Genomic DNA, 26,769 nt, shown 5'->3' with positions numbered 1-26,769 from the left:
GAAGGTCAAAGGAGTTAAATGTTCTTGAGAATATCAGATATAGAAATCTCCAAATATGGATTTGACTGTTAGAAGTTGATGAACTCAACTGGTTAAGGGGACAATTCTGATCTTTGTATTTTTTGGAAATTTTTGTGCTGAGTGTGTCCTTTAAAGGGTGCTGCTCTGGAATGTATTTGAAAAGATGGGAAATATAGCTGACCTTGAACTGACTGGAAGAAAAAATGGAGAGCTGGAAGGAAAGTATTAAAAATAGAAATGGGCTAAAATGAAATTAGTCTCTTACAAACTGGATTTACCGTCTTGTATGCAATTCTGACTTCATAGAGCTGCCAGAGCTTGTTATACAGATGTTTAAATGTATGAAAGAATAAATTTTTTTTTCACAAACTGTTCCATTATTTTCACACCTCCATTTTGATTAGCAGTGCAAAGATGGTCGGCCTTTACCAACAAGGGACAGACGAAACCTACAACAACTTGAAGAGAGGCTAAGGATACTTCGAAGGAGAGAGAGACATCTGGAATTTATTGAGAAAAGCTGCTGGACAAAGTTCTGTGGAGCCATGCGACCTCTACAAGTAAAAAAGCAAAACTGGGTCTTTTATGCCTGCTTCACTGTAGAATATCTGTTTTTGACTTCTTTTTTTTTTGTTTTTTGCCATTTAGCACCTTCGCATGAACCATTTTATTAAGTAGTCTGGTGGTAATAGATTTTTTTTGTTTTGTTTTCCTCAAATTTGACATCTTAAAACACTATAAAATATCTTGAAGCCTCTAGTGTGGCTATTACTGCATCTCAAGTTGTATGAAGCAGTAGCCTGTTACTTTTAATCTGTAGATTGCTTCCTTGAAAATGCATAGGATGTTGCATATATATCTACCAAAAATATAGCTTATGTCCCTTTTTATTGGATAAATGTTCCTTCATATCTCTTTGAGGGCATCCCAATATAGAAGCTAGTAGCTTCTGTACTTAGTTTTGTGTAACCACAAATCTTTTCTTGTGCACTATAAGAACAGTCTTATAATTTATGTTGGTCAGTGCGAAATCAAGAAACTGTTAACACTTTTTAGTGCTGACTTGGTAATCAGTGCAGATTATTTAAGTAGTAATATGAACTAGTTGTGGGCATGAGATCTGATTTGTATGCATGTATATAAGCAGCTTCATGGCCAACTAATTTAGCTTCTTCTATGGTATGTTTAGTATGTGTTTCTCTCTATAATAAGGGTTGTAAATACTTATGTATACTATACCATCAGACTAACGTGTTTCAAAAACCTGTTGAAATTAATCTTTTGACTCTTACATTGGTTAATATGAAGAAAGCATCATTAGTGTTTTTGTTCAAGCATAAAGACCTGATAAATATGGATTCTATAGCATATTAGAAACCTCCCAGATTAAGAGTTTCAGGTATCACTGTCCTGGAAAGAGGAAGTGGTCCTTACAACAAGATGCTTCTTAGCATCATAAGCCATAGTAAGGAAGAAAAGAACTGAGTCATTGCCTCCATGTTTCAGTTTTCTATGCCTTTTCTTTTTGGACACATGGAATCCATGTCTCATCTTTCCAGCTTCTAATTCTCTCTTCCCCTAGGCCTGAAGACAGAAAAAAAGCAGAAGTTAGGACAAAGGAGCTCACTAACCCCATTATGTGCACTACCTCTATCAATCTTCTGGGGCAAGATCTGCAGGGAGTACGCCCTGGAGCCTGCCTGCTTGATCATAGATGCTGACTGTGTTCCATGTTGGTCCTCCTTTGAGGAAAAAGGGGGTGCAGCTTTGTCTCTCTTGGCTTCAGCTGCCAGCTTTAGCTCTGAGGGATTTGTGATTTCATGTTGGCAGCTGCTACTACATCTAATTCTCCTTTCCCAGATCTTAGTGGTCTGTCTTCTGTCCTGAGTGCCCCACACTTTAGTTCCTGGTCTGATTCTGTGAATCTTTCTGCCTGGTTATGGAGAGTGGGATCCCCAAATTGCTAGCCATGGTCTTTCCCAGTGGTATGAATTAGCTTTGCTTCCATGTATGCAGTTTTATGGAGAGTGAGGAAAGGATTTCTGTTGGAGCATTAAGTAGGCTGGGTGGGCAGCCTTTCCCTGTTCGGGTATTTGAGCTTGTCCTAGCTAGAGCTTTCCCCACAGGAGCCCTCTGATTGCATAACAGTGTTCATAGCAGCTTTTGGGGCAGACCTTTTTATTCCGTTCTACACAGCCTTCTTTCTCAACTCTCTAGAGCTGCTTCTTCTTTCCTGTCTGCTGCCATCTCTTCAGGGCCTTCCATTTAGAACCTAAACATTCTCTGTGCTCTCATGCTGCCTTCTCTAGTTTTGGATATCAAGACTGCTGCCTGTCCTTGAGTTTAGGATGATCTAGATGATTTAGCCACAGCTGAAACCCTAGGATTGAGACATGGACCTTGCTCTATCATCAGGTTCTAGAGTCTTGTGAGGGCTTGAAATTCTTAGCATCCTTATGAGTGAGAGTCCTTATCCTATGACTCTCTGCTCTGTATTGTTCTTTCTCCTAGCTCTTTAATTTTTTGGTCCCTAAAGGTAGCAGTGGTAGCAAGCAAATCAAGAACTATGCTGTTTGTTGTGCAATTTGTAGTGTCCCTAACCACTGGCCTTAGAAACTGCAGAGATGCTGGCCGTTGCTAGGGGCTGCTACCAACGTCAGAGCCCAGCTACCCAGTTCGCAGTGTGCTGGTGTGGGTGGGTTGCAGTTCCCAGCATGCCCTGAATGAGGGAGGGAGCCTGTGGGCCGCAGCTCCACAGTGAGTGGAGCGCCGAGTCCGATGGGGCTAGAGGCCTTGCAGCTCTCTGCACTTTGGCTGCCAGGCCTGATCTTTATCTGCCTGGGGGCAGGAGCAGGCCCAGGAGACCTGGCTGCATTGGCTCTCACAAAGGGTGAGGAAAGGCAGGGCCACAGCGCCTCCCCCGTGGGACAGAAACAAAGCTGAGTGGAGCCTGTGGCTGGGCTTTGGAGGCTTTGGAGGGAGGGTGTGCCCTGCACCTGGGGATGTGGGTGTCTGGGTTGGGTGGTCCCATGCAGCCTCCTTCAGAAACCCCCAAAATACCCCCTTCAGCTCCCCCACTCTCCCCTAGGCAATGTCCTCTATTTGGGAGCTTGAAATATGGTAACCTGAAGGGGACAGGGTGAAAAAAATAGACTGAAAGGGCAGAATTTTCCCCCAAGATGTGCCCAGCTGGCATGTGTGACACATCCAGACTGAGGCACCCAATGAAAGGTTAACAAAGAAACAGGAACTGGGCTGTCATAGGGGTTTCTTTAATCTCAGCTCCTGGGGGAAATTTTTTTAATGTCAGACATACTCTACAAGTATTTTGAAATAAAATATGAAATAATTGAAACTGGTGTGATTATATTGTGTTGTTTTGACAAAGAAAATGTGCAGAATTTTAAATTTTTTGGCACAGAATTCCCCCAGGAGTAATCGTTATGAGGATACTGACTTGCCTTCTCCAATATAAAATCCTCCCTCACCCTTAAGCTTGTATCAGACTGGAGATACTAAGAGTCATAGAAAGCTAAGAAGAGTTATGGTCATAAGTTGAAAAATAAGAGTGAATTTAGCTCATGTAATTTGTTAGAACTCTCAACAAACTGAAGAAACGTACCTATTTTATTGTTGGAGCCTTTTTTATATTGGGGGAGGGGGAGGCTCTGACCCTGGTAAGTAACCATTCTATTTTGCTTTTTCTTCTAAAGTTTTTTTTTAAAGATTAAGCATAATTTGATATTATGAAGGTGTCCTATCAGGGAAAATAGTTTTAGCATGAGTGGGTTCCTTTTTGTTTGGATTATTTGTGAAATCTGGAGGCTCTAGAATAACATTTGTTTTCATTCACAATACAAAATAAGATGTTAGTTTCACAGTAGTTATTTTCACTGAATAACATTTATTCTTTATTAAATACTTGATTTTTGTTTACAGCATATAATATACATATCTTAAGCATTTGTTAGGGGTTTTAGAAGATAAAATTTCAATAGTTTCACTGGAGATAGTGTGATGTGATTTAATTTCTGTACTGTCTAATGAGCGCAGTTCAGAAAGTGCTCCAATATTTATTTTCCTCACTGTAAAATACTAGATATGGATTGTTAATGGATTTTCAGGCTCAGTTTTTCCCCAAAATAAGAGCACAGCCGATCTAGGATATCTAGATATTGATATTATCTTATCAATTCTGGGGTCTCTTGAGAGAGGTTTAGCAAATAGACAGTCATTTCCTCCCAAAGGTCTCAGGAGCAAAAACAAAGTAAATAGTCCCTTTAATTCAGGCGGAGAACACAACAGTTCTGTCTTCAGAACAGGGAAGATAGTTTGCCTTTTTCTTGTGGTAAATTACTATCCCCATTCCTCAGGACAGGAGAAGTGTTTCCCAGAAGAACTCTAGTATCTTGTCTTGTGCCAGTATGTACCCCTTGGTTCCTTCCATTTATTTCCTGCTCACTTCCTGCTCAAGTGAGAGTGTAGAACTGGATGAATGAAATTTGTTTTTAATTGTTCACTTTTTATTAATGTAACTTCATAAGTAAAGTTTTATGAATAAAACATTTGTTCATAAAACCGGTTACCCCAAGAACTAGTTAATTGACAATGAAGATGCTTGTTAAAAGCCATAGCTGTTCAGTCAGCTGCCTTTGTAAGTTTCACTATCAGTCCAATTCCTGCTTAAATCACTGAGACTTGCACTGTTTCAGTATTGTAACTTCTGTTCATTTATTACACTTGCCTACATTCTGTTCACTGGGTTTTTTACCCATGAAATCTTATGCCCAAATAAATCTGTTAGTCTTTAAGGTGTCACCGGATTCTTAGTTTGTGTCCACAAAAACAACAAACACGGCTACCCCTAATTCTTGTCTTTAAAGTGTTTCTTTTGGCCTCTGTCTCTTTTCTCCTTTGGTGAGATGGGTGTACAGTGGTTGTTTGGTAAGTGTTCATCAGGCATGGAATGTGTGCACACTACTGGACAACATCACGGCAGACAGACCGGAGAGAAGAACAGCACTTGTCGCCAGAGAGCTCACACTCTACAACATTGACATTGCAGCCCTTAGCGAAACTCGCCTTGCTAATGAAGGACAACTGTCTGAGTCAGGCAGAGGCTATACATTCTTCTGGAGTGACCGCAGCAGGGATGAGTGTCGCAAATCTGGAGTTGGCTTCGCTGTCAAGAATCGTCTTGTTCGGAAACTTGCCAGTCCCGCCAAGGGAGTGAATGACTGACTCATGACAATGCAGCTTCCGCTTCAAAAAGGAAGACAAGCTACTTTGATCAGCGCATACACTCCCACAATGACCAACCCAGAGGATATGAATGATAAATTCTGCGAAGAACTAGATGCTCTATCATCAGTGCACTGCACAGACAAGCTGATCCTGCTTGGCGATTTTAACGCAAGAGTCGGATGCGATGCCGCAGCCTGGGAAGGAGTCATTGGGGAAAAATGGAGTGGGAAAGTGTAATAGCAGTGGCCTGTTACTGCTGAAAACTTGTTCAGTACATGACCACCTGATCACCAATACGATCTTCTGCCTCCCTACCATAACAGGACTTTGTGTATGCATCCCCATTCCAAGCACTGGCATCTGATCGACTATGTCATCATCAGGAGAAGGGGCAGACAAGATGTTAGGGTTACAAAAGCTACGTGCTGTGCTGACTGTTGGACAGATCACATGAAGCTCTGTATCATGCCGAAGAGATGACCACAAGGCTGTAAGGCTCTCAAAAGGATCAACGCATCGAAGCTGAAGAACAGCCGCATCACTGAAAATCTAGCGGAAGACCTAGAGAATGAGCTTGCTAATCTTTGTATTGAGGATGACGCTGAGAGAGACTGGGAGCGGTTCAGCAACATTGTTCGTACAGCTGCATCGAAGGTACTGGGGCCCTCCACACGCAGGTGGCAAGATTGGTTTGACGAAAATGATGCAGAAATCCTGGTCTTACTTGCTGAGAAGCACCGCCTGCATCGTGCATATCAGAACGACCCATCCTCAGCAGCAAAGAAGACCACCTTTATCAACGCTTGCAGAACAGTACAGAACCGACTGCGAAAATGCAGGACTTGTGGCTGAGCACCAAAGCAGATGAAATATAGGCGTATGCAGACAGGAATGACTATAAGCAGTTCTATGAAGCCCTCAACACACTCTATGGTCCACAGTCTTCTGGGAGCTTTCCCCTCCTGAACTCTGATGGCACTGTGCTTCTTACAGAGAAGATGCAGATTCTCCAGAGATGGGCTGAACATTTTGAAGCAGTTCTCAACTGCCCCATAGTCATCAATGATGAGGCCATTGACAAGATGCCCCAGGTTGCAGTCAATGACTCCATGGATGCTTCACCAGAAGAGGATGAAGTGAAGAAAGCCATCAACCAGCTGTCAAGTGGCAAAGCCCCAGGGTCAGATGCCATACCAGCAGAGGTGTACAAAGTCGGTGGACCCGTGCTGCTACGGAAACTCACTGAACTGTTTCAGCCTTTCTGGAAGCAGGGATCCATTCCACAAGAATTTAAAGACGTGTCCATCGTGCACCTCTATAAGAGGAACGGCAATCGCCAGGTATGCGACAATCACCGTGGAATCTCGCTGCTCTCTACAGCGGGGAAAGTTCTTGCACGAGTTCTGTTGAACCAATTGATCACTCACCTGGAGCAGGGCTTATTGCCAGAATCACAGTGCGGCTTCCGCAAGGGACGTGGGACTATTGACATGATCTTCGCTGCACGTCAGCTACAGGAGAAATGTCAAGCGCAGAATCGTGAACTCTACACAACTTTTGTGGACCTCACGAAAGCGTTCGACTCTGTCAGTTGCCAGGGCCTGTGGAGGATCATGTCGAAATTCGGCTGTCCAGACAGATTCATACGAATGGTACATCAGTTTCATCATAGTATGATGGCTCATGTCCTGGATGATGGTGAAACATCTGAGGCCTTCCCAGTCACCAGCAGCGTCAAGCAAGGGTGTGTTTTAGCACCCACTTTATTCAGCATGATATTCTCTGCCACTTTGACTGACTGATACCTTTCAACACTGCACTGAAGGAGTAGGCCTGAAGTACAGAACTGACGGAAGACTATTCAGTCTGAGGCGACTGCGTGCCATCACCAAGGTGAAGGACACTGTACTTCAAGACTTTCTCTTTGCCAATGATTGTGCTCTGAATGCTAGTACAGAGCCAGAAATGCAGGCCAGTATGGACAAGTTTTCATCTGCATGCAACAACTTGGGTCTCACCATTAACATCAAGATGACTGAGGTCATGCACCAGCCAGCTCCCCACGCTCAGTACTCAGAACCGTCCATCACTGTAAATGGACAGACTTCAGGCAGTGGACCACTTCATGTACCTGGGCAGTACCCTTTGCTGAGCAGTGTCAGTCGATGAGGAAGTAAACTACAGAATTGCTAAAGCTAGCTCTGCATCTGGCCGGTTGCGCTCCAACGTCTGGGAACGTCGAGGAATCAGCCTACCAACAAAGCTGAAGGTCTACCGAGCAGCGGTGCTTCCAACTCTGCTGTACGCCTGCGAGATGTGAACTGTCTATCAGAGTCATGCACAAAGGCTCAGTCACTTCTACATTTCCTGTCTGCGAAAGCTTCTAAAAATCGGATGGCAGGACAAAGTGCTCGATACTGAAGTCCTTATCAGAGCCAGTCTGCTGTCAGTTCACACACTGCTGATGAGAGCCCAGACCAGATGGGCTGGACATGTCATGAGAATGTCAGACAAGCGCATTCCTAAACAGCTCTTCTACGGAGTACTCGCCCAGGGAAAGCGCTCCCATGGAGGACAAAAGAAGCAGTTTAAGGACACGCTGAAGACCTCTCTGAAGTGCCTCGAGATCAACATCGCCACATGGGAAACCCTTGCACTGAACCGTCCAGCTAGGCACAGCCACATTTACACAGGCGAGACGTACTGCTGAGGCTGAAAGAAAGCGTGAACTGTGCAAGTCCAGAGCTGCCTGCACATCAACAGTGCCATCACATCTGCCCGATGTGTGACAGGACATTCCACGCCCAAATCGGACTGATCAGTCGTCTTCGGACGCACAGAGCCCGGTCATCGAATGAATGAGTTGTTGAGGTCTTCATTGACAACGATGGACCATCATCATCATTATCAGGCATGCGCACACAGTGCCCGCTCCACCTTAGCTGATGCTGGATAATCAAGGCCTCAACACTGAAGATGTTGGCCTCTGTGAGGACACTGACTTTAGTGTGGCAATCCTCCCACTGTATGTTGAGGATCTTCTGAAGAAAGAGCTGGTGCTGGCATTCCAGGTTTTTCAGATGTTTTCTATAGGTCACCCAAGTCTCACAGCTGTAGAAGAGAGCTGGAATTAACACTGATCTATAAAATAAATGCCTATTGTGTGTTCTAATGTCTTGATTCTTGAACACCTGGTGAAACAATCTGCTGAAGGGCAAAGCTGGCACAGCGGCTTCTGTGCTGAATCTTGACGTCTGTCTGCCCTCTGAGAGATGGCTGCCAAGATAGGCAAAGTATTCTACATTTTCCATTTCTTCTCTTGTCAGTGTAAATCTTCCTTGCTGGGTCTGATGATTGACAGAGAGCTGGCTGGTGGAGAACTTCTGCTTTACCAATATTCAGAGTTAGCACTAGCTTTTGTTAGCTTCAGAATAGCAATTAAGGGCTGTTTATATATACTCCTCTTGTGCTGTAGTTGCACACTCATCTGCTTACTAGAATTTGGTTATTGTTACCAATATTATTTTAGTTCTGGCACGGAGACTAGAAAGGTTGAAGAGGTTGCCATCAGTCTGGTATTGGATGTGATACAGTCTTGGGATAACGTTTTCATAGCTCCTGAGAAAAGTGTGTGTGCCAGTACACAAACCTTGTTTTACGCCAGTTTGAATGACACAGGGCTTGAATTAGAGCCACTGTGCAGGGAAGAGTCAGTCATTTGGTCATGGAGGAGTCTTACGATGGTGATAAATTTGCTTCAGGAGCCAAACTTTGACATGATTTTCTACAGAGCTTCATGGTTGACAGTCGAAGGCTTTGGTCAGAGTGATAAAGGCTACATACAGCTCCTGGTGGGGCTCTTGACACCTGGTGGTGGTGGTGGTAACATTTTTCCTGGGATCTCCCCGGTTGCAAAAAACAGGTCAGTGGTGCCACATGATGTTCTGAAGCCACTGTGGGAATACTTCCTCTGCAAGAGGGGGAAAACAGTGATTCAGTAAGATTCTAGCAAGAATCTTCCCAGCAATGGAGAGGGGGGCAATTCCTTGATGATTGCCACAGTCATCTCTATCCCCCTGTTTGAAAATGGTGACAATGTTAGCATTACGTAAGTCCGTGGGAATTTCTTTGGTGCACCAGACTCTGAGAAGCAGCAAATGAAGCTTGTTAATGTTTCTCCCCCCACTTTCAGTACTCCAGCTGGTATGCCATCAGGACCTGGTGCTTTTATTGTTCTTCATTTGTTTAATTGGTTTGCAGACCTCCTCAGGTGTTAGTGGGTTGGCAATAGTTTCCCAGATTGGGTACTGAGGGATGGAGTTGATGATGTTTTCAGACGCAGTCAATTCTCGATTTTAGAAGCTTTTGGTAGTGTTCCCTCCAGAGCTCTTTGATGGATTCATTATCTTCAGATCTCAGCAGTGTGAGGCCATGTGAGCTTGATCTATACAGGGTCTTTGTCTCTCAAAATAACCTCTGCAATCATTTCTGTCAGTGAATGCTTGGATTTCTTTTGCTTTATCCTCCCACGATTTTTATTGAGTTCTCGGATCCTCCTTTGAGCTGATGGAAAGAGCGCTGCTTCTGACTGGATAGTGGCTGGTTTTGCCAGTCGCAGAAAGCTTTTCTCTTCAGGCCCAAAAGGGCTGTGATCTCAATATTGTTGTCGTCACACCAGTCCTGATGACATTGGGTAGCAAGGCCGAAAGACTCCTCACAAGCCTCATGGATGGTCTTTTTTAGGTCTTTCCAGTCACATTCTACACTTGTGTTGTCATTTCCAGGTATGCGTGTGGTCAGTTTTTCACTGAGAAGTGTTTGGAGCACTGAGAATTGAAGTCTTTGGATGTTGTATTGCTGTCTGTGTGATTTGATTGCTTTCTATGTTTTGGTGCAATCCTGATGAATATGACTGACCTCACCAGACCGTGGTCAGTCCAGCAATCATCAGCTCCTCTCACAAAATGGGTGATTTGGACATCTCTTAGAGCCTGTGTTCCTACAATGACAGAGTCTTAAGAGGTGCCATTGTTTTGAAAGGGGGTTGTTGCCAAGTTGTTTTTTATTTATTGCTTTGTCTGAAGATTGTGTTTGATTGCAAGTTTGTGTTTGCGCATTTGCCAAGTAGAAAGATGCCATTGGAATTGGTCTTGCCCACTCCTTCCTTCCCGGTAGTGCTACTCAATACATTAGAATCTTGGCCAACTTTTGCGTTTAAGTCCCCTGAGAGGAGGAGGAGGAGGATTATTTTTAATAGATGCCAGAATTTTATTAAGGTCCATGTAGGATTTTTTCTGCTCTTTCAGCATCAAATGTTGGTGCATGTGTGATGATGGTGGCAAATGACTCATTGACCAATTGGATGCAGGGGGTTATAAGGTGCTCATTGATGCAGATGGAGAGCTCAGTTAAGTGGTTGACTAGAAGGCTCTTGATTGCAAAGCCAACACACTGTATTTGCCTATCGCTTGCTGGTTTTGCTTTCCAGAAGAAAGCATAAACGCCACCCTCTTCCCTCAAGTGGTCTTCATCTCCACTTCTTGTCTTGTTGAGCAGCATTATCAATGTTGTACCTTAAGAGTTCTCAGGCAACAATTGCTGTTTTGTGTTTTGGGTCTTTAAGTTTTTGAGTTGTCTAGTAGGGTATGGACATTCCAAGTTGCAAGAAACATTTTTGTTTTTTCAGCCTTATTGGGAGTGATCCCTCTGGACGCAGTTATCCAGTCAGGTGTTATATGAGAGCCTATGTTTGGGGCAACTTTTCTAGCCCCTTCCCTATATGAAGTGAGCAGAGGGGTTCCTAAAAAAGCTTGTTTAAGTCATGACTGCTGCTCCCAAAAATGCACCCCATCCCAATCCAGGGGCACATGACAACCATCTTGTGGTCACCACCAGCATGTGGGTCTGTGACTAGGGACTCCTGGTGATCATTTCACTTCACCTGTCCCGTCGTTACTTGCCCATTGTTGCAGGACTTTTTTGGGTGGAGGTGGGGATAAAGTTCTTCCTGTGAAAGAACTCTGCGCATGAGTAGTTTAGCGTGGGGAAGCCATTGTGTACCAACAGGTGCAAGTCTTGGCAGAAGAGGCACCTGTGTCTGGTGACAAGGAGGTCTGAGATGACTGGGGATTTCTTCTCCACTGCAGCCTTCATTCACTTCTGCAGCCATTGAGAGGTGATCCTGCTTTATCTGCCTGCTCTGCCGTTCCGGTCTTATACTGGGTTGTGTTGTGTTGGGCTGCACTTTGGTACTTCGTCTTCAACCTTTCTGCCATGGGTGACCCTATCAGGAGCACAGGACTCCCGATGGCATCACTCTTAGGGTCTTAAGTATATGCAAGCTTCTCCACCACATCAGAGTGGCATGCCCAAGACTGCTAGAGAATCAGAGTAGTCCTATGCAAGATGATCCCTAGTGTATGAATTTGTTGCCTGCACGGCGCTTCTACTATAGCTCTTGTTAACTGCAGAAGATCACATCTAGGAGCTGAACTCTACCTTCTGTGAAAAAGCCCTGCACACTATTAGATTATCAAGGTGGTCTGACTCAGTTCCTGCAAGTCTGTAAGGAAAAGGGTGAGTGGGTGGGTGCCTGTAAGTAACTTAGGTCATACATTAAAATCACTTTAAGAAAATTCAATCTAAAAATAGTTTAATCTTCATGTGGGTTGGTTACTTTCAGATAAAATGGGCAAAAATGTTCTTTCTGTAGAACATAAGTACACTTTATTTTTCACAAGTGTGTGGTTTTGACTGTCTTACTGTGAAAGTTCTTTGTGTTCAACCTAAACACTCTTCCAACAAGAGGAAAGTTGTACTACTACTAGGATTCAGTTGTGGGTGAGGCTGAATGTGGTAAACGTTAGTACAAAACTCCAAATCCTTAGAATATAATGTTTCAGTAACTTCCATAGAAATTCTTGGATTAAATAATTTCTACTAAACATTGCTACAATGGTACATTTATTTTTACTTTGAAAAGTTAAATACAAGTCAAGATGAGGCATACAAAACCGTGAAATACAAGAAATCACTTGGAAGCATTATTTCTGTAACAAAGAAGCAGTAGGATCAAACTGTCTCACAAAGATGGGAAGGTGGATGGAGAAGTTACCCTGTTAAGTCATTTAACTTGTAATTTAACATTATATTAATGTAGGTAACAGGCTGCATGAGACAAATGCTTTCAGATAGTGATCCATGTTGTAAAAAGCCATTGGCTGAAACCCAACTTAATCAGCACTTTTACTCTTGGAGGTAGAGCGTGGTTTGGCACCTGGAGATTAATTCAATTTATTTGCTGTTTTTAAGAGTATATATTGGGGGGGGGGGGGAAAGGATGCGGACTGAATGAAAGGATCCTTCCCAGAGATTGTTACCTAGTCAACAGGTCTGTCTTAGAGGAGAACCTAAATTAGCTAGCTAGAGCCTTTATCAGAACAATAGACTAGTGTAATGGAAAATGTACAACACAGAGCAAAGTTTTTGGTTATTTTTCGTTCCTAATAGCATATTTCTCTTTATACCCAATTTCAGTTTTATGCTAGGCTCTATTGATGGTAATTACATCGTTTGGCACTATATATTCTCAGCTTTTTAGGTATGTAACAATGATGTATACTACAGTATACCCATGATTTACGTTTGTCTTTAGGACTTTGAGAAATCAGCTTTCAGTAGAACTACAAAATTCTGTGAAGTATCAAAGGGGTAGCCGTGTTAGTCTGGATCTGTAAAAGCAGCAAAGAATCCTGTGGCACCTTTATAGACTAACAGACGTTTGGGAGTGTGAGCTTTCGTGGGTTAATACTCACTTTGTCAGATGCATGTACAAAATTCTGAAACTGACTGTTGAGAAAACATTCCCACTTAAAAAAATTAAACCAATTTTCCTACCAGTGGTGGTAACACTATAAATTATTAAACAAAAGAATCTTAATTTATTGTTCACTTTTTTTCATTTCTCTGAGCTCCCACAAATGAAAAGCAAGGAAGCTTTATTTCAAGTTCTCAAGCCTTCGGGTGGCAGGCACTGCAGGGGAATGGGGTTTTTTTGTGTTTTTTAAAGTTGTATTTTATTTTTTTCAAATACTTAAGGAAAACTTTATTGATCTAAGGTTTTGTGAAAGCTTGTCTATACCAAATTTGAATTTTGGGATGAATTTTGGGACAGTTTCCTTCTAAACTGTAGCTCAAATTTAATGCTGCTTACGGTATATCTTTTTCTGTTGTGAATTGTTCTGGGACTCTGACTAGTTACTTTTTTTCTTTTGCTACTATTATTTATGCCATTTCATGACTGAGATTAGAATTTTGCAATTCTCTCCCTACACAGGGCTACCGCTTAAGATAATTCAGAGACATAGGCAGTCACACTGTGTAACACCCATTGTAGAGAAATGCTTCATAGAAAATATGTTGTCCCAGTATCCTTGGTACCTGAAAATTACTTCTTCCATGCCATGAAGGATGATGACAATTACAGTGATTGGAGATGCTTGAACTAATAGTCCCTATGTTAAAAAGTGGACCTGCTGGCACGTCATTCTCCATGACATATTTTCTGCTAGAGAATATTTTTTGTTCATTGGTGCTATAGAGCATGAATTTAATTTTCAAGGCATGCCGCAAGGCTTGTGTTTACCTGGGATTTCGTCAGAGAAAAGTTGAAGGAGTTGGGTAGAATTGAGAACCATTAGTTTCAGTATTTGAAAGGTTCTCAATTATAGGGCTGTTCATTTTACTGATACATTGTGACATAACTATAGATAGTAAAGTCAATTTGTATAAAGAATTTTTTTTAAAAATATTTAAGTGCCAATGATTCATATAGTAGTTGTAATCCAAAATAAATGCATTTTATAGTTTATAGCTTTGTGTAATGTTTCTCTGATTAGTATAACTGTGCATGAAAACCCTTGAAAGCTAAATCTTTCTGTAATTGCTTTTATAGCAGTCATAATTCTGAAGTCTTCTGCGTATTTGTATACTATTTTTAATATCTGTAATCAAAATGTTTCATATAAGGGTATCTCAATATAGAATGTAGCCATTTCAGAGGTTTTTAGAGCACCACTATTCACAGGCTGAAGCAGTTACAAGATGTGGAAACCTGTAGTTCTGCTGTCACTAGGTGTTGGGGGTAGGGGAGAGGGAAGAAATTTCAGAACAGGTTTATAATTCTTAATAGTACAGCAGAGACACAGTGACCAACATGTTCAGGCAAAGTTTTCATTAATTAGTGTTATCTGTCCTAATAGTGAGACCTACTAAAAATGTCTGGTTGAGAAACACACCTGATTTAAAGAAACATACTCTTTTTCTATGGAGATCTTCTCTTTATATTTCTCTTGCATGCATTCAGATATTGGGCATATATTGCTCAGCTTCAGTAGCTCTGGAGAACAATTGCACAGTTAACAGTGAAGCAATATCTCCCTACTACTGATCAAATTATAAGTGCCTGTACTGGTTAAATATTTGAAGACTTTACCTGTGAACAGTAGTGAGAACTATTTTAAGTTTCTTTTATACTCTCAGACCCCATTTGGGGGGAGAGGGAGCAGGAAAATTACTGTACTACCCAGATGCCCCAACCTGGATCAAGGTCTTATTGTGCAGGATGCTGCACAAACATATATTAAAATAACAGTCTGATTCTATGACACATCTGCTTACAGTTCCCTAAGCCTGTAATGTGCTAACCAGAAAGCCCGATGCATTGAGTGTTACTAGCTCCCAGGCAGTTCTCTCCTTACTATCACAGGTACAGTCTGAAAGCCCCTCTCTGTTTGTTTGAAAGAAAGTTTCATTTGCTGGCAACATTGCTTGATTGACATCACAAGGGCAGAATTAACATCCTACTTTGACTTCATGAGTGCAGAAATTGCTGAAAGAAGAATGTTTCTAGAAAGGGCTAGAGGAATAAACAATATTTTTTTGTTCTGTTCCGATAGTGTGTTTTTTTGGGGAAACACATTTTTCCCCTTAAAGTTACATATCAGGAAATATATAAGACTACTGGAACTGTATTTCCAGAATGTTGTTCGCTTTTTTTGGCCAGTGTTATACTGATGCATATTTAGCTTGTGGTCCCCTGTAACCCCCCCCGCCCCAGAGCCCTTTCTGTGGTACTGATTGCTCCTTCCTAAATGGAGTATTTTGTCATGTGGGACTGTGGACGTCAGCAAGGCTCTGGCCAGTGGGAGCCGTGATTTAGCTGAACCTGCGGACACGGCAGGTAACCCGGCCTGGCCCACCAGGACACTTACCCTGGCGGGCTGCATGCCAAAGGTTGCCAATCCCTAGTCTATCACTTTCCCCTTATCCACCAAATCAGTTATTCTGTCAAAGAAGGAAATCAAGCTTGTTTGTATCAAAGTCAGATTGGTCTTTAGTTCACCAGCTCTTCCTTTTCCAAAGATGGGTACTACGTGAGCCCTTCTCCAGTCTTCCAGGACTCTCCTGTCATTCCTGAGTTTGTAAATAATATTGCCAGTGGCTCCAAGATTTCTTCAGCTAATTGCTTCGGTATCTTGGGTGACTAGCATTTAGCCCCACTGATTTTGAATTCATTCAAATTGCTCAGAAGATCTGTGTTCTCTGCTAATCCCGATCTGCACCCCTTCCCCTTTATTGTCTATGGTAACTTCACTTGTTGCCTGGTAAAGTTTTTTATGAGAAGACTGAAACAAAGTAGGCATTGAACAGTTCTGCCTTCCTTTCATCTTCCATTACCAGCTCACCTTCTCCATTGAACAGTGGACCCACACCATCGTTGATCTTTCTTTTTTTTTTCTGACATATTTGAAGAACCCATTCCTCTTGCCTCTATCACTTCTTGCCAGCAGTAAATCATTCTTTGCCTTTGCTTTCCTGATTTTTGTCCTTACACGCTTGTGCTATTCTCATGTATACTTAGTGACATGTCCCTCCTTCCATTTTCTCTAGGTATCCCTTCTGGTTTAAAAGCTTCTTGTTCAGCTACTCTGGCTTCCTGAGGCTCTTATTGTCTTTCCTCTGTGTTGGAATAGCTTGATGTTGAGCCTCCAGTATCGCATCTTTTAAGAACTGCCAACCCCTTTGACTCCTTTTCTTCCTAATTGGTCTTTTTCCATAGGACCTTGCCCCCTCCAGTTGAAATCTGCCTTTCTGAAGTTCAGTGTCCTTGTTTTGCTGTTCTAATGTTCTCCTTTCTATAGGACCTTGAATTGAACTTCCTCCCAAGTTCTTGACCATCTTCATGTTTGCAACTAATTCATCCTTGTTGTTCAAAACTAGATCCAAAGGGGAGAAACCCCCTAGTTGTTTCCTCAACTTTCTGAATCAGAAAGCTGTCCCCTACACCTGCTAAGAATTTGCAGGACGTATTACGTTTTGCTGCAATAGTCTTCCAAAAGATGCAAGGATGTTAAAATTCTCTAATACTAGCTCATGTGTGCTAGCCAGTCTTGTTACCTGCTTGTAGAATGACTCATCCACTTCCTTTTCCTGATATGGTGGCCTAAATTAGGGCCTCAAGTTCAAATATGCAAGGAACCAATACCCATGGTGACAGGGATGGTACTCTCTCTGGAACAGAATACAATTCTCCCAAGTGATCAAGAACTTTGCTTATATGCTCTACTCCATATCTGGAAAAAAAAAACGGCTAGTATAACATCGCCTGTGCAACAAGCTAAGGAGAAATTGCAGTCTCTGCCATGGAAAATGTGGGGCATAGTCTGGGAAGGAATATAGGCAATGTTAAAAATCGGTGTGATTGAAGAATCTAAAGGTGAGTGGAGAAGCCCAAAGTTCTGGTCCCCAGCAGTTTGGTTAATTTTTGCAACGATTTTTGTACAGTCAACTTCATTTTGAAATTCAGCAGTTATCTAGTGCCCGTGGGTAGATGAACTGCTGAAGTGGTTGGAACCTGCAAGATACCTTAGTACCACTGATCTCATAAAGGCATATTGGCAAATTCCCTTATCGCCCCTCCTCACGAGAACAGACTTCCTAGGGACATTTTCATTTAAAGACCGTGACATTCAGATTGCATGGGGTAGTAGCAACTTTTCAGTGGCTTGTGAATAAAGTTCTCAGCCTCCATTGTCAGTATGTCAGTCTACCTTGATATCATTATAGCTCCACATATGAAGATCACCTACAACTTCTGAGGGCAATATTAGGATCCCTACTAATAGCAAACCCAACAAAATGTAAATTAGCAAATATGGAGTTGAGCTCTCTAGGATACCACACAGTAGGGGGTTGACTTTTGAAGCCAGTAATCAATTAAGTGTAGGCTCTAATCATATGCCCAGTCCCCTAGACAAAAAGCCAAATGAGACACTTCCTGGGCCTGGCCAGCTGTTACTGGAAGTTTTCCTGAACTTTGCTTCGATCACGGCTCCCCTAACAGACCTTATAAAAGACAGTAACCCTAAGAAGATTCTATGGGATATTCAAAGCTTTTTTGCAGTTCAGAACTTGAAGACACCTGTCAGGCACCCATCCTTTTTAATATTTACATAAATTCAATTACAGACACTACCATGTTGGCCTGGACACTATGCTTTCACATGATTTTGCAGTTGAAGAGCGTCCATTCTGTATTTAAGTAGGAAATTGTTCCCCAAGGAGAGGGTCTCTTTAATTATTGAGAAGGAGGCACTAGCGATTAAGTGGGCCATAGGTTATCTTAAGTACTACATGCTGGGCAATCCCTTTTCATTGATCACGAATCATGCCCCTTTAAATTGGCTGGATATGATGGACTCAAATCCCCATATAATAAAGTGGGACCTAACTCTCCAACCATATAGGTTCAGAGTACATCATCCTCCAGAAAAGGATCATGCCAAAGCTGATTTTTTTTTCTTTTTTTTTTTTTTTTTACCACCCAATCAGGAGAAGACTAACAGTCTTCTCTGGGCTCAACTGATACAGAAGTCCACCTGCAGAGCCTGCTCTAGCTGGGGGATGCAAGCTTAAGAAGGAAAGCTTTGTCACAGGAAAGGGCAATCAGGCAGAAAACTGTACCACAGAAGTAGCTGAATCTTTCTACAGAGCCACAGAGAGGGAGAAGCAGCTGACAAGCCTCCACCACATAAACAGATTTAATGGGCTCATAATAAGCTGATCACTATGGGGCAGCAATTGAAGATAAACCGGAACCCAGGTCCAGTGGTGCTGGACTGCCACAAACAAACCAGGCCTTAAAGGAAAGCAAGACTGAACATCCCCTTAAACCGAAGTCCCCCACACCTGAGATCCTGGAAAGGCTGGAGTAAGATTCCCAAGAAGGGAAAGGACTTTGGAAGGGGAAGAGATCTAAAACTGCTGGAGTGTGACGTTAGAGGAAAGCCCAGCCTATCACGAGGTTTAGACATAATCTAGTCACTGTCCAGCATTAAACAATGTTTAAACAAGTGCTGGGATTTGGCATGCAGAGACCTCAGCATGCGTAAATGCTATAAAATTCATGTCAACAGTTAGAAATGTATTGATTGAAATCTACACAAGGAACAGAATCAAAAGAAGATGAAGAGCATTGAAACTGAAATTGATTGTTTTGCATCAGTTTCTGGGGACAGTGAAATGGTTAAAGCTTCATATTCAAATAATTTTTCTTGGTGGGTTAGTTCTATTGTTCAATTCTGAATCTAGAACAATAGTCATTTTCGTGCTTTAGACAAAACACACAGATGGGAAAGAAGAGAGAAGATAGTAAAGATGGAGGGAAATACGACTTTTGTTGATGTTCTCAGGATACAGGGCAGCTGGTTGGTAATGGATGGATGCTTTGGACTTCAAGGTCAGCTACGATATCTGTTCCTCAGTACCCCTGTTTACCTCCCCAGTCAGCAACATCATCTGGTTGGTCTGGTAGGTCCCTCACATTCACAGGTCCTTCTCAGGCCAGCTCAGCTGAATGGGCCATCTCATCTTGTTATGCTCGTGCCATGCAGTACAGCTGATTTCAGGATCAGGTGAAAAGCTGAGAGAGGGGACAGGAGGAAGATTTGAGGAGACTGGCAAAAAGGAGCACGTGAAGGAGGGGAAGAAAGACAAAGCAGGATCTCACATGTATCAGGTTGTGGTCCTTGTTGGTGCAGTGATGGTCAAGAATCCCCACTGGGGTATAAAGGTCTGGTATCATGGCAACAAATCCTTCTGCCACTGTGGTGGTGAAAGTTAATTCTTCTCCCAAAAATATATTTAAGGGCACCCTAAACAGGCCATAGGTGGAATAATCTGACCTCTTATTTTGTCCACCAATTAGTTGTAATTTCCAACGCACCAGTTTTGCTTCCTTGATTTCCAATCCTTGTTCCTCTTGTTTATCAGTTAGAGTTTTGTCAGTCCTTGAGTGGTATCAGTAGACCTTGTTAAAATTTATTTAATCTTTTTGTCTCCTCACATATTTTCTTCAACAATTTTGTATAACGGATCATTGTGACAGTTCTTAATCCTTTACCAACTTTTCACCAGTTGAGTTTACAGTTAGGGTAAACTTTTAGGCCCAATTATCACAACTTGTCTTGGAGCTGGGGGCCATCAGACTGACCTGCATAGTATTCTTGCCTATTCTGTGGAGCTCCACAGTGCACATCTTTATAGGCAACAGGTCTGTGTTGCATTTTATATAAATAAGCAAGTTGATGCTCAATTATTCCCTCTTTGCCAGGAAGCCATCAAGCTCTGGATATAGTGTAATCAACACTGTGTAACTCTGCTGGCAGTACACCTTCCAGGTGTCAGCAACAATCTGGGAGACTTCTTAAGCAGACATACAGTGACCAGCTGTGAGCAGTTACTGCAGAAATCCATCCTAACCTGTTATGCTGCTTGTGGGACTCCCATCATAGACTTGTTTGCCATAGAGGACACCACCATGTATTTGAACTTCCAGAGGAGACATGAGCTGGGCTCCCTACCAGATGTCTTTCTCCTTCAGTTGGTCTCAAGGACTCCTATTTGCTTTCCCACTGATTCCCCTCTGATCACCAGGGTAGTAGCTAAGATCATATGGGACAAGGTCTTGTCCATCATGATAGCCCCTGGGACAGATTTGGTTGTCAGACCTGTTACTGATGTTCAAGTGGCCTCCCATAGACCTTCCACCTTGCCCAGACATATCTCAGAACCAAGGTCAGATAGTGCACTCAGTTCTCCTGTCATTGCACCTGACAGCTTGGATGTTGGTTGGTTGAGCACTGTTGACAGACTGTTAACAAGTTCAGGAGATTCTTATACAGAGCAGGAAGACTTCTGAAAGTGGAAAAGATTCTCCATATGGGTGACTTAAAATATTGACTCAGTGGATGCCCCCATACTGAAGATCTTGGACTACTTGCTGCTCCTGAAACATGGAGTAAGCATTTAACTCCCTTAAGGCCCCAATACCAGCATGTCACAGCTGTGGTGCAGTTATGCTTGGTTTTCTCACACTGTCCTTCCTCTACACTAAGGGAAGAGCTTTTACAGCAAATTCTTCTTTATCCCAGAGAAGGAGAGATGGCAACCTATACTGGATCTGAGAAAATTCAACAGTTGATATACAAGTTGAAGTTCAGGATGGTCATACTTGTCTCTGTAATCCTCTCTCTGGAATCAGGGAACTGGTCCACCTCTCTTGACCTTCAAGATGCATACTTCCACATATTGATAATCCCACAACACGGGAAGTACATAAAGTTTATGGTCAGAACCACCATTACCAGTATTTTGGTCTATTCTTTGGACTTCAACCACACCAAGGTTTTTCACCGAGGTACGGTATTTCAGAATACTTAAAGAAAAGGAACACTATCATATACTGATACCTAGGCTGTTGGTTGGTATGGGGGAGATCTTATCATGTCTGAGTCCATCTGTATCATGCTCAGTTGGTTGAATTTCAGCCCAGGTTTTGAAATGTACAGAAATCCATCTTGAAGCAGGTTCAAAGACTTATTGGAGCACTTCCAATCAGTCTATAACGTATATTCCTCAGGATAGATTCAGGATCTAAGTACCACCATAAGGTTGTCTCTTACTTCTAAGACACATGTTCTCCTGTACCTTCATGATACTGCATGGCAGACTACATTCAGTGAATACAAGATTGGTTGACGAAACATCATTTGAACCTGTACCTTTTAGTAGTAGTAGTCTCTGTAGAAGAACCCTGCAAATGTCTGCAGAACTTGCATCTCTCCCTCTGTCTAGAACTATAGTGATGGATGCTTAACTTTTTGTGGGTGGGGAGTACACATGGAGGATCTTTTTGAGTATAAGGCCTTTGCATAGGTGCCAAAACTTTCCCTGGCTCTGATGGTTGGCTGTTCACACCCCACCGCCCCAACTCCAGCCTTTCCCTGCCCCTGCCCTGCCCCATTCCAACCCTTCCCCAAAGTCTCTGCCCCCTTCTTACTCCATTTGACCCCTTCCCCAAATCTGTTAGGTATTGAAGAATTACCCAATATCTGTATGTTGTATTCATTACTAATGTTTCTAAAATCTCAATCTTTCTATGTAACAATTAAAACATCCATGAATTCTGATGGAGATCTTTTCATATTTGTAAGACTGCTCAATTTTTTTATCGTGGTTTCAGCTGACTAATTTTAAGTGACTAAATCAGGATTAAATTCAGAGGAATTGAACTGCTTCTCAAGACTTTAAATGGAAAAGAATATTGATTCCAAACAAAATTTAGGTATAATTGATTTTGCAGTACAAATGTTTATCTGTTAGTTTTAGTCTCTAGCACAGAGCAAGAAGAAATTTTAAATGGTGATTGTAGTGCAATCCAGTTATTTTCTTGCGCATTGTATTAGGCCTTAAGATACTGCAATGGATTATTTAAAAAATAAAAAAGCCAAAAACCAACCAGCCTTGAAGTTTTGCTTCTGCTTTAGAGGCATCATAAGAACAAGAATGAGTACCAGTGCCACCTTGAGTGAAAGAGGAAGGTAAAGACACAACTTTAAAAAAAAAGAATGTGGGTTGCAAAAAATGCTGAAGTCTTAGATCTCTGAAAACTCTAAAAGGGAGTCTCCTATGCCTCCAAGCAAATTAAATTAATATATAGCTCAAATCAAAAGAGGGAGTCTATCCACTACTGTTGTAAACTATTTAGTTAGTATGAAAAGTAAAAATATAACCACCTTAAAAGTCCATTTTTTGTAATAACATTATTCAAGCAGAAAACAAAGTATAAGCATATAAACTATAAACTAAACAGGAAAAAAAGTCTCAGTGCTGAGTCTTATCCCACATCCATAATGATCGCCATTGGGCGTGTGACATCCAGCCAGGTGACTGGCAGGACAATGGTGTAGTCAATTTTACTTTTTAAAGCAAAATAATTGAAAAGCAGTCACTCTTCTGCCTATTTAAACCAGAGTTTTTTGTTTTGGCCTGCAGCATTCAACAATGTACTAACTGAAAAGGCAGGAAATGCTGATCTAGGTGATTGTAGTGTTACCATCTATGACAGGACAAACATGACATCCTACATTTGTGTCTTGTCAGGAGCGCATAAGGGAAGAAATGATGTTCAGCTATTTTGTTTTAAAATTTAATTATTTTTAACCTAAATTTGCAAATAAATCAGTAAAAGGATATGGTATCTTGTACAGGCTACATATTTTAAAATATTCTAGTTTACTTTTAAAATGAGTGACAGATACTATAAATAGTTTTCCTAAAATAGTCCTACATGAACCTTACACAGGCTAACATTATTTCATGCTTTTATAGCCAATTTCTCTATTATTTTAGTCCTCTTTCCCCTTCTTCCTGATGCACACTGAGCCTTCTCTTTAATATTATTCCATGCTACTTCCAGGTTTGTTGCTTGATATTTTCCCTAAGTTTTGTTTCATTACATGTTTACTACCACCTCTTATTTGATCTCTCCCAGTGCATGCCCTTTCACCTGTCAGTGTTAAATTCAGTCTGCCACTTACTTGTCCATATTGCAAGTCTGTTCATATTCTCCTTCAGGTCTGTGTTGCCTGGATTTAATTTACTTACTTTATTTACAAAATTTCTCCAATTTTGTTAGTAAATTTAGAATTCAGGTGTCCTGCTCCTATTTCAAGTTAATTTATATAGATTCTGAACAGGGTTTGCCCCAGTGCCAAATCTCAAGGGACTTCACTTGTTTTCCAAAATGACCTACTAGTATTTACTAGATAACTTTTGTACCATGATCTTTCACCAGCTTTTATTCAGTTAGTTATCTTAATATTCATTCCCAAATCATTGATTGTAAGTTTTTATAGCCATTATCAAATTAATTACCTTATAGCAAAAAGACTTATACCCAGAATCGGCCTTTCTCCCTCCTTTTTACCAGCCCCATCAAAGGCCTCCTATGTCAGACATTAAATTATTTCTGTATATTCACACTAATAACTATGTCTTAGCAATCTTTTATGGAACACTGTAGAAGGTTTCCTGGAATCATGGTCAGACTCACTAGTCTTTTTCTATTATATGATATTATATGGAGTTTTAAAATATCTATCGGTCTTCCTCTATTTGTTTAGTATTCTCCTAGTACTGAGTGAAATTTCAAAGAAATCTGTCAAAGGTCACATTGATTCCTTATTTTAGGCTACATCCACGCTACAAATTGCATGGGGAGTTGTAGAATCTCCATTAGGGGTTTTTTAAGAACAAGTTAGGCAAGTGCCCGTCAGGCATAGTCTAGTTATTGCTTAGCCTTTCCTTGAGTACAGGGAACTGAACTAGATGATTTTGAGGTCCCTTCCAGTCCTATGATTCTGTGATTGTACAAACTAGGGGTGTGATTTCCCTGCTCATGTACAAATACTCATACTAGCTCTCTAGCTGGTTTCAGGTGGGTTTGCATTCGGCACAGCTCAGCCGTGCCTCCACTGCAGTGAGACTGCTATTAAAATTCACACTACCTTGAGAATATGTTCATTAGCTGGGGAGTTACACACCTAACTTGTAGTATAGACATAGTCTAACTTGTGTAGTGCCTTGCAATGGCTCCCAGCTGTTTCTGGTGACTCATTCATGTTTGGTTTTTATTTTCTGCATTCATGTATCACTTTCTCCGAGATGTGGAATTGATATACTATACCTTTACATAGCCCTTTTAGTTGCATTGCTTAGTCCAGTGCCCCAAAGCATAAGAGTGTATATTTCTTCTAAAAAAATTGACATCTACTGTAACTGTGGCTTCCCTTACTATATTTTCATTACCCATATAAGTATTCAATGCTTTTATGAATCCTACTAAAATGTTGGCTTCAGTTGCATCATGTGGCTAGGAGTTCCACATGTTTATATAAAACTTCATTTTCAGTTTCTAAATCTTGTTGGTTTGGGTGTTTCTATTCGCTCCCTCACAGTACAAAGATACAATTTACATTTTCTCTGCATCATTCCTTAATTTTAGTAAACCTTTTGTCATGTTGTTTATCACCTTTCTACTGCGTAGGAGCTGTTGTCGTGGACCAGGACCCCATTGTACTAGATGCTGTACAAACATAGAACAAAGACTGCCCCTGCCTCAGAGAGGTTGGACTAAAGTATAAAACCAAGAGACAACTTAATTAAACAATGTCTCTTCTCATGTTCTCTTCATATGGTAGTCTCTGTCCAGGTGCCTAATATCTTTGTTACTAATCTCTTGATACCTTCTTGATCTGCTGTTTTCAAATAGGGTGACCAGAACCAAATACATTATTCCAGGTGATGACATACCATCGATATTTACATAATGGCATAATATTTTCAGTATTTTCTTATTCTATTTACTAGTGCTTTGGCTTTTGATTTTTTTCATGAATGTGATAGGTAAACATGCATTTCTTTTTTAAAAAAAATAACTTAAATGAGGTGCAGACAGGTTTCTGAGTTGCCCAGTTCACAAGTGGGTCATGTCATTCAGGATTAGAACTCAAGTCTCCTGACTTTCAGTCCTGGACTCTGAAGAACTACAGCATCCCTCTTTTCCTTCATAGTACAATTGTAGAGGGAGGGGATATCTTACTTTTTATATTTCCTCACTGCACCAGAGCCAAAGATTATTGAACTCAATATAAATCCTTTCATAGGTCAATTTACAGCCAATGAAGTCATTCTAAGGTACCTAGCAACTGTTTCTGATCACTCTACATTTTTTTGTGTATATTTATTCTCACAATACTCCTTTGAGGTAGGAAAATAGTATCCCTATTTTACGGATTGGAACTGATGCACAAAGTGAGTGACTTGCCCAAAATCACAAGTGTCTCTAGCAGAGCGGAGAACTGAACAAGTTTTGCAGGTCCCAGGCTAGTGTTCTATGCACTGACTCATCCTTCTTCCCTGAATCAGGCCATCATATTGTTTTCCTGTAAATACTACTTTGTTTGAAAATGTTTAAGATAAAAAATTCAGGAATTCTTAGTGAATTATTTTCATTAGTTTTATTTCATTCAAGTTTTAGGATGCCATCTCAGACTGCAGTTATCTTAAACATTAAAACATGATCCATAACAAGTAAAACCTTAACACTTATATAAAAAAAAAAAAAAAAATTCCTCTCTCACCCCTATGGGTGGTATATGTCTTCCTCAACCTCGGGTCCTCTACCAGAGGCCTGGGAGTTTGAGGGTTCTGCGCAGTATCTTAGCTGTTCCTAGCACTGCACTATATATATATTTTATTTTAAATATATAAATGTATATCTCTGTGTAAAAATGAACACCAGAAAACTATTAAAAGGAATACTATTTATCCTTGTGAACAGAGAAGAGGAAAATACCAGTGCTAATATGGAAATTGTATTCTGGCAAACTGTTCTAGAGATGGATTTTTTCTAATATTACTGACATGTTTAAATTCACAAAAATTACAATATTTTAAATCCATATGTTAGCAAAATATTGTATGGCTATCTTAAGTATTAGAGTAACTTTGGTGTGAACAGTTTAAAAAAAATTTTCTGTAAAGTGAGTCTTCAAACAGCAGTTTACTGAACCTCAAGCAAAGATGCTGGTACAGTTATTTTTTAGTTTTAAAATATTGCAACAGTGTTGGAAGAGAGATCTTAAGTATTGTAATGGTCATTTAAATAAGAATATCCATTTAATGTGTATAGTGCATATTAAACTAGAAGGAATATTTTGAGTTAAGTTCTTAGTTTGGATTTAAAAAATAGTGTAGTAACTGAATGAGAACTTAATCACTTTAGGAGAGGTATATCAAAATATCTGATCATGCCAGTGGTTAAGAGCTGGTCTTCCCTACAAAGAGAACTACGCTGCTGCAATTGATGCAGCAGTGATGGATTTAGTGGGTCTAGTAAAGGCCCGCTAAATTGACATCAGAGTGCTCTCAGTTCAACCCCTGTACTCCAGCTCCCTGAGAAGATTAAGGTAAATCAACAGGAGAGCATTTCCCATTGACACCCTGGTGTCTTCACTGTGCTGCAAGTCGACCTAAGCTATGTCAACTTCATCTATGTTACTCACGTAGCTGGAGTAGCGTAACTTAGATCGATTTATCCTG

At 41.1% G+C, this 26,769-nt stretch overlaps 1 protein-coding gene across 4 annotated transcripts in view; it reads left to right on the top strand.

Moving 5' to 3' along the window:
* Positions 1 to 26,769, top strand: part of LMBRD1 (LMBR1 domain containing 1) — a 232,243-nt gene that overhangs the window by 135,224 nt on the left and 70,250 nt on the right. For 3 of the 4 annotated variants that reach the window (XM_032770340.2, XM_032770342.2, XM_032770338.2), the window contains exon 8: positions 426 to 581. In XM_032770340.2, coding sequence (XP_032626231.1) covers positions 426 to 581 — 156 coding nt within the window. The remainder of the gene's footprint in view (positions 1 to 425; positions 582 to 26,769) is intronic. The other variant, XM_032770339.2, reaches the window with a different exon arrangement.

Source organism: Chelonoidis abingdonii, chromosome 3 (assembly GCF_003597395.2).
Source record: "Chelonoidis abingdonii isolate Lonesome George chromosome 3, CheloAbing_2.0, whole genome shotgun sequence".
NCBI classification, from domain to species: Eukaryota; Metazoa; Chordata; order Testudines; family Testudinidae; genus Chelonoidis; species Chelonoidis abingdonii.
The sequence above is the reverse complement of the archived record's forward strand: the minus strand, read 5'-3'. Positions and strand labels throughout refer to the sequence as shown.